General features: G+C 41.8%; 1 protein-coding gene across 3 annotated transcripts in view; it reads right to left on the minus strand.

Annotated features, from left to right (window-relative positions):
• RIPOR2 (RHO family interacting cell polarization regulator 2) overlaps positions 1–13,668 on the minus strand; it is a 212,610-nt gene that overhangs the window by 66,814 nt on the left and 132,128 nt on the right. For all 3 annotated transcript variants that reach the window (XM_077492291.1, XM_077492289.1, XM_077492290.1), the window contains one exon: positions 9,160–9,849. In XM_077492291.1, the coding sequence (XP_077348417.1) occupies positions 9,160–9,849 (690 nt within the window). The remainder of the gene's footprint in view (positions 1–9,159; positions 9,850–13,668) is intronic.

Below are 13,668 nucleotides of genomic sequence, written 5' to 3' on the forward strand. Positions count from 1 at the left end.
CCTACTAAAAATAGCATAAAATTCAAGCTTATGCATGTTGGTGCGCCGCAGAGGCACAATGAATATTGCATCAGCACCGCACCACATCCTAAAAAAAAGGGGAAATGAAATCTAAAAATAAAAGTAAAAGGGAATTAACCCGATAATGGGATAGGCAGCATTATATCCTCTAAGGGAGTCAATGCAAAGGAAACATGCTAGATATCCTGTGTCCAGCCCATATATAACGATGGTCACCAAAAATTGTAAATAGCCAAAAGGGACCACATTAATCAAGAGGTCTTATTGCTATATAGTGGTCAGAAATAATGCTGTTAAAAAGTATTCCATGCGTATGGATTTGCCTGAATAATCGCAAGGAATTATTCATGCGTCTAAATCTAAACTTTTAATTGCATAGGAACAGTATCCTGATTAATATCCAAAATTCTATCAGAAAAAGGAAAAAATCAAAAATCCAAGATTTAAAAAATATGGAATAAAAAACGAATAACTCGAAAATTTAAAATATGTGATGTGTAAAGTGTGATATGTGTAAAAAATATAAATAAAAATGAGAAAATGAATATGTATCCACTAATAATGAAAGTTTCATACATCTAGATTCCCTGACCCAGTCCCACATCTCAGAACCGACAAGGCCAAAGAAGCTATCATGGTACATATGAGAGACAGATTTAACCCCCATGTTACATAAAAGATGTATATGTGTACATAAATGAGACTATCAACCTTAATAACTGAAGTAAAAAAAAGGGAAATAAATTAGGAATTGTCAATGAAGGCATTGACGTCAGTGTCAATATTAAGTCCAAAAGGGACATAAGTTTTGAGGCGATGAACCCAAGACATTTCGAGTTTTGAAATTTCCCTCACTAAAGAACTACCCCGCCAGTGAGGCTTATATTTGTCAATCCCCAAAAAAAGGGTCTTGGAGGGGTCTTTGTTGTGGAATTTCAAATAGTGCTTAGACACAGAATGATTTGGGAAACCGTTAATGATGTTTGTTATGTGTTCATTAAGTCTGACCTGTAGGGGGCGTTTTGTGCGTCCCACATATTGCAGCCCACAAGGGCATTGCAACATATAGACCACTCCCGTGGTGACACATGTGATGCACGGTTTGATACTATGGTCTATTCCAGTAGCTGTACCACGAAAAGTGGTGGTCCGTCTCTGATTGCAGGAATTCAGAGAGCAGACCCTACACTTTCCGCATTTGTAAAATCCAGTAAGTTGGTCGAAAAAACCCCTACTCCTAACGGGAGGGTTAACCACATTGGGTGCTAGACGGTTACGTACTGAATGAGCCCCTCTAAAAACCACTTGAGGTTTCTCACTGATCACATTTTTCAAGGTGGCATCACTGCTGACAATATGCCAGTGTTTATTTATCAATTGTTTTATACTCTTCTGTTGAAGAGAGTAAGTGGTTATAAAAGGGACTTTTCCCTGAAAATCATTTACACGTGGACCCCTTTCAACTAACAGGTCACCACGATCAATGTTGGTCACTTCATTGAGGGTTTTGGTCAAAAACTCCTGTGGGTATCCCTTTTCCAAAAATCTAGAAGTAAGTACCTCAGCCTGTGTACGAAATTCCTCTATTCTGGAGCAATTTCGTCTAAGTCTGATATACTGGCTTTTGGGGACTGCTCTAAGCCAAGGAATATGGTGACAACTATCGATAGGAATGAAGGAATTCCTATCTGTGTCTTTAAAGAATGTCGAAGTGACGAAACGGTCTTCTACCACTGAAATATTCAGGTCCAGAAAATTGATTCTTACCTGACTCAGCTCATAACTGAGACGAATACCCCTTTCGTTGTTATTCAGGGATTCTAAAAAGTTCCTCAAATCACTCTCCTGGCCATTCCAAAGGAGGAGGATGTCATCTATATACCTACAATCCAATCTGAGGTATATTGTGGGCATAGATGACATCCTCCTCCCACTTGGCCATAAAAAGGTTGGCCAGGCTGGGGGCATATTTAGCCCCCATAGCTACGCCCATGATCTGTTTATAGAACTGGCTCCCAAACCAAAAATAGTTATGGGAAGCCGCAAATTGCAGAAGAGACATGATAAAAGATACCTGCTGGGTAGAGAGCCTAGGGTCTCTATCCAGATAGGAATGAACTGCAGCAAAACCCAAATTATGCGGAATGCTCGTATACAGGGAGGCCACATCTGCCGTGACCATCCATGTATCAGGCCCAGCAGACAGATTTTCTAAAAGGTTAATAACATGTCTCGTGTCCTTAACGTAGGAGGGAGTCATTTGGACCAAAGGCTGCAGATAAGAATCAATGTATCTGCCCACCCGGGAAGTGATGGAATCAATACCACTAATAATGGGTCTCCCCGGGGGGCAGACAGGGTTCTTATGTATTTTTGGTAGGTAGTATAGGATCGGTGTACGTGGGGCTCTAGGGACCAAAAAATGGCTCTCTTTACTATTCAAAAAACCCGCTACATGCCCTGCTTTAACTACCTTTTGCAATTCCTTGGTATAAGTGAATTTTGGATCGGAGGGTAATTTAATATAAGTATTGGTGTCACCCAAAATTCTAAAGATTTCAGCCTCATAATCAGCCCGATCCAACACTACAATGGCGCCACCCTTGTCGGCTGGCCTAATGACAAGATCTTTGCTCTCACAAAGAGAGTCCAAACCTTCCTGCAATTCCTTTTTCATTTTGCATCTCTTCACCTCCAGTGCATCTAAATCTCTTAAGACAACATCTCTGAAAACGCGTAATGCGGCAGGGAGAGTGCCAGGAGGGTTAAAAAGTGAGGCATTGGCCAAGCCTGAATGGACTACCTGTGGAGCTACATTGTTTGTTGTATTCGGATTAAATGTGTTAGATGATCCCATCATGTATCTTTTGATATTGATCTTCCTCACAAACTTATGTACATCCATATAAGTTTGGAATTTATTTAATTTAGCTGGGGGTACATACTTCAAACCTTTGTCAAGAATTAGTTGTTCAGACTCTGATAAAGATTTTGAGCTCAAATTAAAAATGCCCTTACCGGTTACATTCTGGGCCTTTTTAATTGTTCGGGCTCTCCTCCCCCCTCTGGTTCCTCTCCTCTTTCTCCCAATCTTTTTATGCCTTGTGTGGGTTTGTGAAAACCCCGACTGGTAGGTGCGTTGAGGCCCAAAGGGCCTTCGGCCAGTTGTTCTTTATTAGGGACCTGATGGAATTTATTTCTAAAAGGTTCCTGGACTGGGACAAAGGAGGCTTGCGGATTACCATCAGCCACAGGAACATTAAAGTCATTTAGTGGGAAAAAGGAGTTCCCGGTGGGAATGCCATAATTCCACTCGGAATATCCTCCCATATCATAATAAGGGGAGGGGTTGTGATCCCAATAACTACCCCCCTGTGAGTTCCACCCATCATAATGATTATTAGGGGGACCTCTTCCTCTTAAGTTTGGATATTGTGCCCAGCCTCTCCCTCGAGGTGGATAATTCATGTTGTGGGGGAGTGTGTATTCAACATTCCCATTCGCATGACCATTATATGGTCTGGATGTACCAAAAGGTCTGGGTTGGCCCCGAGGGGGAAGAGAACCCCTATTGTTACCCCGTCCTTTTTTGCCATTCGAAGACAATATTGTTGTTATAATCAGCTAGATCTCTATTGTATTTTTTCTTCTTTTTTGCCCTTTGATCCCTATCCTCTTTTTCAAGAATTTTTAATAGGTTCTGTGATTTTTCTTGATAATCTATACTCCCTTTGACTGGAAATAGCTTAGTCTGAATTTCTTTTATTTCCTCATCCAATTTTGATAATTTAGAGGTTTTTCTACCCACCAAAAATCTTAAAAAAGAGACACCTGCCTCATTAAAATATTTGAGCCATTCCTCTAAATGTGTGTCACCTTTCTGAGGTGCTACCTCCCACCTCAAACTCCTAGGGACCATTGCATGTCTAATGTAAGTTTCCAGATAAGCAATGTCCCATTTGGTGTGATTTTCGGAGATCATGAGGTTTTTTAATCTCATGAAACTTCCTCCCAAATCATCTTCGTCATCTCTATAGAGTTCAAATACTCCATCGATGTTCACCACCTTAGTAGCTCTAAAGTCAAAAATATCCATAGAGAATATATAAAAGAACCCAGTAAAGGGTATTAATAACCCAGCAGCAGTAAAAATATCAAAACAGTGCAAATGGAAAAAATATACCGCGCTAAGAAAAAAACATAAATACAAATAAACTATATGTGAAACAGGCTGCAGCAATGGATGTGATATAACACCCAACAGATATGCAAAAATAGAAAACTGCGCCAACCCTATACTAATAAAAATAATAATAATGAAAAAAATAATAAATAAAAATAAAAATAAAATAAAAAAATATGAAATATATTATCGAAATGTGTAGGCGATTATCACAAATGATAATAACAATAAAAACACCTTAAGTGCAAAATAAAACACAGCAATGCATAAAGAAATAGTGTCATAAACAAAAGTCCAATCATGAAAAGTTCGTATGTGAATCCGGATAAGCGTTTGTGACACCACAGTGATTCAACACGATCCAAAAGCGCATAAAGTGCCCGTCACCGTATATTAAATGCGCTTACCAGAAAATAGGCAAGTTAGGGCGTTTGTATATATTCAATGGGTCCCATCAGAAGATATCCTCCTTTTTAGTGGGTCAACTCTTCATCTCATAATAGTGCCCTCCAGATAATAATATACTTCGTGATCCCAAATGGGGTGCTCAGTAATGCCCAAAAAAGAAAGGAGCTAACATGGCATAATATCGTTTGGATAGTTTATTAAAAGAAAAAAAGGTAGCACACTTACATGTGTATGGATAATTTACAGCTTGTATAAACGGTACATAAACGGTCTGTTTCTGCCGGCCGGCTTTTCATGTACCGTTTATACAAGCTGTAAATTATCCATACACATGTAAGTGTGCTACCTTTTTTTCTTTTAATAAACTATCCAAATGATATTATGCCATGTTAGCTCCTTTCTTTTTTGGGCATTACTGAGCACCCCATTTGGGATCACGAAGTATATTATTATCTGGAGGGCACTATTATGAGATGAAGAGTTGACCCACTAAAAAGGAGGATATCTTCTGATGGGACCCATTGAATATATACAAACGCCCTAACTTGCCTATTTTCTGGTAAGCGCATTTAATATACGGTGACGGGCACTTTATGCGCTTTTGGATCGTGTTGAATCACTGTGGTGTCACAAACGCTTATCCGGATTCACATACGAACTTTTCATGATTGGACTTTTGTTTATGACACTATTTCTTTATGCATTGCTGTGTTTTATTTTGCACTTAAGGTGTTTTTATTGTTATTATCATTTGTGATAATCACCTACACATTTCGATAATATATTTCATATTTTTTTATTTTATTTTTATTTTTATTTATTATTTTTTTCATTATTATTATTTTTATTAGTATAGGGTTGGCGCAGTTTTCTATTTTTGCATATCTGTTGGGTGTTATATCACATCCATTGCTGCAGCCTGTTTCACATATAGTTTATTTGTATTTATGTTTTTTTCTTAGCGCGGTATATTTTTTCCATTAGACCAATGTACACTCCCTCCCAGGGGGGTGTAAGTGAGTGGCATGGCGGCACCATGGCAACCTCCTTCGCCCCTTACCTAAGGCCATCACACCTCACTTCAGGCTCAGGCCAGCGGTGGCAACCAGCTCAGGGCCAGGCGGGCGGCTCACAATAAACCTGTGACCCATCCCAGGCAGCAGCTGGAGAGGACAGTGTGCAGCTGCCCAGCGGAGATAGTGACACTCAGCAGGGAAATAGGAGGAGGAAGAAGGACACGGGCCAGGCTGTGGCTCTGGAGGTGTTCCAGGCAGGTCAGCCGAAAAGAAAAAAAGGAAATTACAGGGCTTTCCTCAACCTCGGGAGAGTTGGATGGTGTCACCCCTCTAACGGGTGTCACCCAGGTGCGGACCGTACCCCGCTAGCGATGCCACAGGGGGGAGGGGGGCGAGCAACACTGTCTGCATCTATGGGCACACACAGTCTGGCTCAGAAGTGTGCCCACATATGTGCCCCCACAAGCAGCTTGCTATGGGGTTACACACATAAGAGTAAGGCAGGGGACCCCAGAAGAGGAGGTAAGGGGCCACTCTTTGCAATATCATTACACAGAGCATGCAAGACCAAATATCTTTATTTTAAATAAAAAATAAAATAAAAGGTAAAAGAAAGGTTTTTATTGAAAAAGGTGAAGCCTGTATAGCGGCAAATGAAATTCAAAGCAGATGTGCCACTGTATTTTATCTTTAAACATTAAATACATAGTGGAGCAAAGGCTGTGAGGCTTGGGGCAATGCCAGACAGTGACGAAAACAAAAAAATGAAAGTACATGAAGCCATAATTACTTTTAGTTTTGTATATAGTAAAGAAGGGATTAACCTCTGCAACGTTTTCACTGCTGACTGTGTCTGCACTGGGGAGGTTTACTCTATTTTTAAGGGTGTCCACAGAGCAAAGGTGAGGGTAAGGGCCCAGTCACACCACACACAATATGGTAATGAGTGGCGAATGTGGCTGCTACCACAATGCACAGTAGCGCATGCTACATTCACTGGTGCACCGTGGTGCCATTCCTTTCGAATGGCACCCCAACTCACCGTCACAGCACACCTGTGCTGCAATGCAGTGCACCACAAAAAAAAAAAATGCATGAAGAGGTTAAAACCTGTATTGAGAGAAATACAGGGGATGCCATTGCCTAAATATACCAGTTGCTCAGCTGTCACTGGCTTCAGTAAATTCAGAGTTGCTGACCTCAAACAAGCGTGCAGATTACAGTCAGCGTAAAATCAAAACTTCTGATTTACTTTGTCTGGTCTAATGCCTCAAAATATTGAAGCCAATGGATCAGAATGAAAGTAAGGCAATTAGCATTTTCCAAAGGAGAGTTATTGCAGCCTCCATAATCTATCTATTGGTTTCCTATTAAAAAAATCCCACTAAAATGAATATGGATATTGGGTAATAAGGTTTCAGCAGGGATGATGGAAATCTGAAGCTGCAAATGCAATTGCTGATCCTGGACAAACTTGCTAACACTGTGCTAAGAGCAATCATATGCAGTAGCCTGCTGTCATGGAGTGGAAAACACATTTTATCAAATTTTAAAGTGTCAGTGTAAGCACATTTTTGATTGGTTGCTATGGGTTACAACCCAACACTGATCACTTTACTATAACCCAATTGGCTAAAGTGTCTTCATTGTGTACAGCATCTCGCGTTTATAAATGATAATTTCTGTAAACGAACAGTTCTTTTAGTGGCAGAACACCCGCCATGTTATATGTAAGCAATAGGTAGCAAAATGTCCAACTAATAATACAGAAAAAAACAAAAAAGGGAAAAACAAGGCTCAATTAAAGCAGTACAAAGCAGAAACATGCAGTAACCCATAGCAACCAAATGCTATTTTTAATAAGTTTAGAGAAGTTAGATAGAGGATTGCTAATTGGTTGCATTTTCACACCGACATGCTGTGCTGCCTATACTCCTCTTCCATTCACCTGCTGGGGCAAACTAGTACACCAGTGCTTCTAGGTTTAGGGTGAACATGGACCCTTGCCCTTTCCGCTCATGATGTGGCACTATGTTCCTGAGTTGACGATGGCTTGGACAAAATATTAACACGTGGGACAGGATTAAAGTCCTGAGTAAGTTCCGTTCTACGTGGAGCTTACACAATGCTCTTTCACTTCTCTCTCACAGGTGAACAGAGCGATGTGGAAATAAAGAGCAGATGAGTATAGGCAGCACCAATTGACCAAACTTGTTGCTCTGCCTAGTATGGGCAAAACACAAGTTTACGTTAATATCCAAAAGAGCTTTGTTAGAAATTCAGTACTTTAATAACAAATGTCATTAGAAACATATGTTGTGAAAATTAGTAATTTTTTTAGAAGAGCATAGGTATAAGGTATAAGGTATAGGCATAAGAGCAGCTACCAATTAAGAACCCCATAAAACGCAAAGTAAAATAGGCATGCAGATAGATGTAAAAATGATTGAAACGAGAAAGGGGACATGCATAAAAACAATTTTTTATTTAAGTGAAACATATAAAACATCAACCTGATGAAATAAACAAAAATTGTCACATTAAATAAACGCGTAGGCCATGTTGTACATATAACACTTTGACAAGAAAATCATGCCTTGTGACACTGGACAGGGGATTATAAAGTGTTTAATTTTTGCACATTTAGAAAAAGGCACATGTGAAAATCGCAAATAAATTACTCCAAATTATATACAAACTAACTACTCTTCTCTAAGAAAATTTAGTGAATGTGCCAAATGACGTGTTTTATCAAAAACAACAAAACGTGGTAAGATTCATTTTTGGTATTTTGGTGTTGGTACAATGACTTCTTGTACTTAGCCATAGTAACTCAGCTATTCCACTAGCTTCATAGTCTACTCTTGTATTTCTACACACAGGCCACTTTGAGACTCTAAAACCAAATCAAACACTAAAAATAAAACAAAGCTCTGTTCATGCAAGTGGCATCGCTGCAAAATTCAATAGACTTACCAAAAAAAATAAAATAACTTACGTTGTGAATATAAATATAAAAGAACTGGTTTTCGAGCCCTTCTTATCACAAGTTGTGTATGCCTTTCAGATGCATCTTAGAAGGTTGATGTTATTGGGCTTCTCCCCTTAAATGGTTAAGTCCCCTCATATCTGATATTTCAGTTCTTGATATATAGCTAAACAGTTAAATCACTTGAAAATTACTTCTCTCTTGTGATCTGAAAGCTTTTTCCTTTATTATATTCACAATGGAACCTCCAGTGCCACTTACTAGACCACACACGGTTTCTGTTTAGACTTTAGGTTTGCTTTAACATTTAAAACTATATTCAATTTTTCAAAAGCCAGCAGAAGCTAGAGAAAAATTGCTAAAAGCAATAACAATGTCCACAGCATAATATAAACACTTTGGCTTTGTATGTAACAAAGTTTGGTTGCCTTAACTGCAGTATGCACAGGCAACACTTTCATACACCATCCACCGCCATTCTTCCATATCAATGTACGCCCACAGAAAATTTAAAGACAGAGTGATGCTTTGCATTCACTTACTTTTAGAACATCTTCTAGGTGTGTAATTTCCTGGTACAGCTCTTGGTACACTTCACACTGGTCCTTACAAGGTTCAAGAGTCAGGAGCAGTCCCTGCAAAGATTCATCCAAACTTCCATCCAAAAAGGATCTATTGGCTTCAGATTCACAATACGTGGAGCATTCAGCCTGGAGTCTCTCTGGGACGGCAGGTATTTCAGTTGATGTAAGCCTCTTTACCAGCTGCTTAGTAATATTCCCTTCAGTGTCCAATTCCACAGGCTTAAGCTCAGAAGACTCATCAGAATCTTGCAAAATTGACACAGACACATTTGAATTAATAAATATGCTATTGTCTACTTTGAGAGGGCGGCTTTGGCAAGCAGAGAAGTCCAATTTATCTCCTGCTAAGGTTTCCTCACTTTCAGTAACATTTTCTGCATGGGACTGAGAGTCTTGAGATTGACTGCTTGAGTCTCCAGAAGACCTGGCACTCAAACTGTCCTTCACAGGTGCCTCTGATGATGGTTCACTGAGGTTATGTTCTGGTGGGGTCACCGTGATTTCTGGATTGGAGTAACCCAACGAGGAAGAGGCAGTAGATCTAGGTGGAGTAATATCGCCGTTGGGCAAGTCGTCAAAGCTTAAAGAGAGTGCCCTCTTTTCAATCGATTCTACTCCACTATCAAAGACGTCATCCTGCAAATTCGACTGGAAACAAAGAATATACAGTTAAAATATACCAGGTCTCAATAATTTTTGCTGCATAACCACAGCCATAAATAACACAGAAGAAATTATTCTTCATAAAAAAAAAAAAAAAAAAAAAAAAAAAAAAAATCAATAAAATTGCAACAGAACTACTATGAAATTTATGTAAACAAATGTTTTACTAGTTCCAGAAATTAAAGTTTCCAAACCATAAAAGACACATTTTTATTGCTCAAATTTTAAAATGATCAATCACTTCCATTAAAAATATAGTTTAAAATATTAATTAATTTTACATATTTAACTACCGAGCCAAATGAGAGGGGATCAAAAAAAATCTGGAAAAAGTAAATTTCTCAAAGAAAACATTCAAATTTGAACACAGAAATGGAATATGAAATAAAAACAGTAAATTTTATCGACTGTGGTAAATTCAAAATAGCAGAAATCACACTTGAAAAGAGTAACAGGACAGCATTTAAATACCTTTTGCCACAACTGATTTTGACAAAAAACATTGTGAGACGGGACAGTGATCCATCAACTACCTTGCTTTAAGTTATATAGGTGCTTAAGGGTGCCAGCAGCCCAATGCAGTGCATTAAAACATGAACATTTGACACAAAAAATAAAATGTACATGTCACAGTAAGCATGCATGCCCTCAATCTTGAAATGTTGATATAATTTATCTTAAGCTTAAAGCGGAGGTCCACCCTAAAATGGACCTCCGCTCATCGGAATCCCCCCCCCCTCCGGTGCCACGATCGGCACCTTTCAGGGGGGAGGGGGGTGCAGTTACCTGGATAATCCAGGTAACTGCACCCACTTCCGGGCTAGCTCTCTGCGGAAAGGGGCGTACGTTACGCCCCTTTCCGCAAGCGCCCGCCCCCTTCAGCAAGTGCCCCGCTGCCTGCTGGGAAACACACAGCTCCCAGAGGCAGCGGGGACCGTCCGGATTGCGCCGCGCGGCTCACGCATGCGCAGTAGGGAACCGGGAAATGAAGCCGAAAGGCTCCATTTCCTGATTCCCATACCCAAGATGGTGGCAGGACCCGTCAGACGAGCGAGCGATCGGCTTCGGGTGCCGACATCGCGGGCGCGCTGGACAGGTAAGTGTCACTATTTAAAAGTCAGCAGCTGCAGTATTTGTAGCTGCTGGCTTTTAAAAAAAAAAAAAAAAACGCGGAGTCCCGGTGGACTCCCGCTTTAAAGTTTATCTGTGCCCAGCCTATAGATATCATATGGGAGGGTGGTCAGGCCCCTGCTAGAACTCTCTGTTTAGTGCTCTCTGCCATTGTCTTTTTTTGGTCATAACCCTGTCGGACCGCCTGCCGTACACACAGCCTGAACGTCGGCCGGTTTCTATTAAACCAGCCACTGCTGCCCGACATTCCGCGACAGCCCATGTGTACTAGGCTTAACTTAACCTGTCACCTAACCCCTAGCCTAAGATAAAAAAAAAAATTGCATTAAACATCTAAAATTAACCCACTAATACCTAAACAAGCACATACATTTTTTTTATTTTTTTCTGCTATAACCTTAGGGTTATATCAACACCTTCAGGAGTAGGACTAGGTAGAAAAAAAGAAAAAAGTACAGCACTGCCAAGGGGCGGTCCTCACTAGTAGTAACCCCCCACTCTGCTACAGGGCAGCTCAGGCAGATCTGTTCGTTAAACACAAACAGGAGGGGTGGGTGCCGTGTCCATCAATGAACTCAGAGAAAGGGATTTTACGGCGAATAGAAAAAAATCCAGTTTTCTCTTTCGTTCATTGACAGACACAGCACTTCCATTCTTGACCTTAGGGGCGTCCCAAAGCGGTGCCACAACGAAGGGTGGGAAAACAGAAAAAAGGAAAAATAACCTCCATCCAAACAGAACCCCCTGTAAGGGGAGCCAAAACCTCAGACGGCTGCCTACAAAACTTTGCGGACGAAACATGCATCTGAAGATGCCCAAAACATCCACCCTGTAAAACTTGGTGAAAGTGGATGGACGACCCAGGAAGCACTAATCACCCTAGTAGAATGCATCGTGATGAGAAAGGGGGGCACCTGATCCCTAATGGCATAAGCCTGGGCAATAAACTGTTTTCGAACATGAAAAAATGTCCGAAGAGGCTGCCGGACACATCCGTGGGCCATCCACATTTACAAACAGAGAATCCGGTTTCCGAAAGGGAACAGTAACTGACAGATACACACGAAGAGCCCGAACCTTATCCAAAAAGTGCAAGGCGACCTCCTTGGGGTGAAGTGGTCAAGGACACAAGAAAGGCAGGACAATGTTCTTGTTTAGATGAAAGGCAGATACTACCTTAGGGAGAAACGAGGGATGCGAACACAGCACTGCCTTATCCTTGTGGAGAACCAAATGGGGAGACTTACACGACAAGGTCACCAGCTCAGAAACTCGCAGAGTGGATGTAATAGCCACTAGAAAGACAACCTTCTGAGAGAGCAGGCGTAAGGGATCTCCCTAATGTTCTCGAACGGTGGATTCTGAAGTACCGAAAGCACCAGGTTTAGATCCCACGAAGACAGGGGCAAGCGTACCGGGAGAGCCACATGCTGAACCCCTTGAACAAAAGTACGCACCAACGAGTGAGCAGCCAACGGTTGCTGAAAAAAAGATAGCTAGAGCCGATATTTGCCCCTTGATAGTGATCAACCCCACGCTGCAGGAACACAAGAACCTTAGATACCGAATAGGAGCGTGGATGCCACCCCACAGCCTCGGACAAAGATGTAAGCCTTCCAGGTGCGATGATAAATCCTCAGTGAAGTGGACCTGCGCACCTTCAACATAGTGGGAATCCCAGAAATCGGCAACCCCCAGTCTCTCAACACCTGGCTTTCAATAGCCAGGCCATCAAAGCCAGAGACAGCAAAGCAGGGTGGAATATCGGTCCCTGGGACTGGAGGTCCTCCCGCACCGGTAATCGACAGGGGGCGTCCACCATCATCCATACCATGTTGGCGTACCAGAGAGCGATTAGAATAGTGGGTATCCCCTCAGCCAATAGCCTGTGAAACAAACGAGGGAGGATCTTAAGAGGAGGGAAGGCATAAATGAGCTGATAAATGTCCCCACAGCACCACCAGCGCATTTGACGCATCTGCCAAAGGATCCCTTGTTCTGGCCAACAATTCTCTGCACCTTCCAATTGAGACAGGAAGCCACAAGATCCATGTTGGGTGTGCCCCACCGCAGGCATATGACATGCAGCAACCACTCACCCTGATCCCGTTTCTCTATGCCTGGAATGTAGATGGCGGAGAGAGCCGACACATGATGTTCTGCCCACGCAGAATTTGAGAGACCTCCAGCGCCACTACTGAGCTCCTCGCCCCCCCGGGTGACGTAACCCACCACTGTGGAATTGTCTGACTGGATCCTGATCGGATGACTGCACAGCAGCTGCATCCAAATGGAGAGGCATTACTAACTCCAGAACGTTGATCGATAGACAAGAATCTTTCGACGTCCAGCAGCCCTGGGCCAATCGAAGGCCTAGAACTCCCCCCCAGCTGGTCAGGCTGGCATCCATCATGATCACCGTCCAATGGAGAGGGAGAAACAACTTCCCGGTCCATAGGGCCAGAGACCGTAGCCACCAAAGAAGCAAGGCTCTGCTCAGACAGCCCATGTATAGCTGTCAATTGAGAGATGCCGGAGATTTGTCCAATTTTAATAAGATCTCCCTCAGCAAGAACAGAGTGTGAAACTGGGCATATGGAACCACCTCAAAAGGTGGATACCATGAGGCCCAGGACCGCATCAAAAACATAGACGACCACTTGCGGGACAGCA

Source organism: Lithobates pipiens, unplaced genomic scaffold (assembly GCF_037356315.1).
Source record: "Lithobates pipiens isolate NorthernLeopardFrog02 unplaced genomic scaffold, aLitPip1_a1.2 Scaffold_19, whole genome shotgun sequence".
In the NCBI taxonomy this organism is placed as follows: domain Eukaryota; kingdom Metazoa; phylum Chordata; class Amphibia; order Anura; family Ranidae; genus Lithobates; species Lithobates pipiens.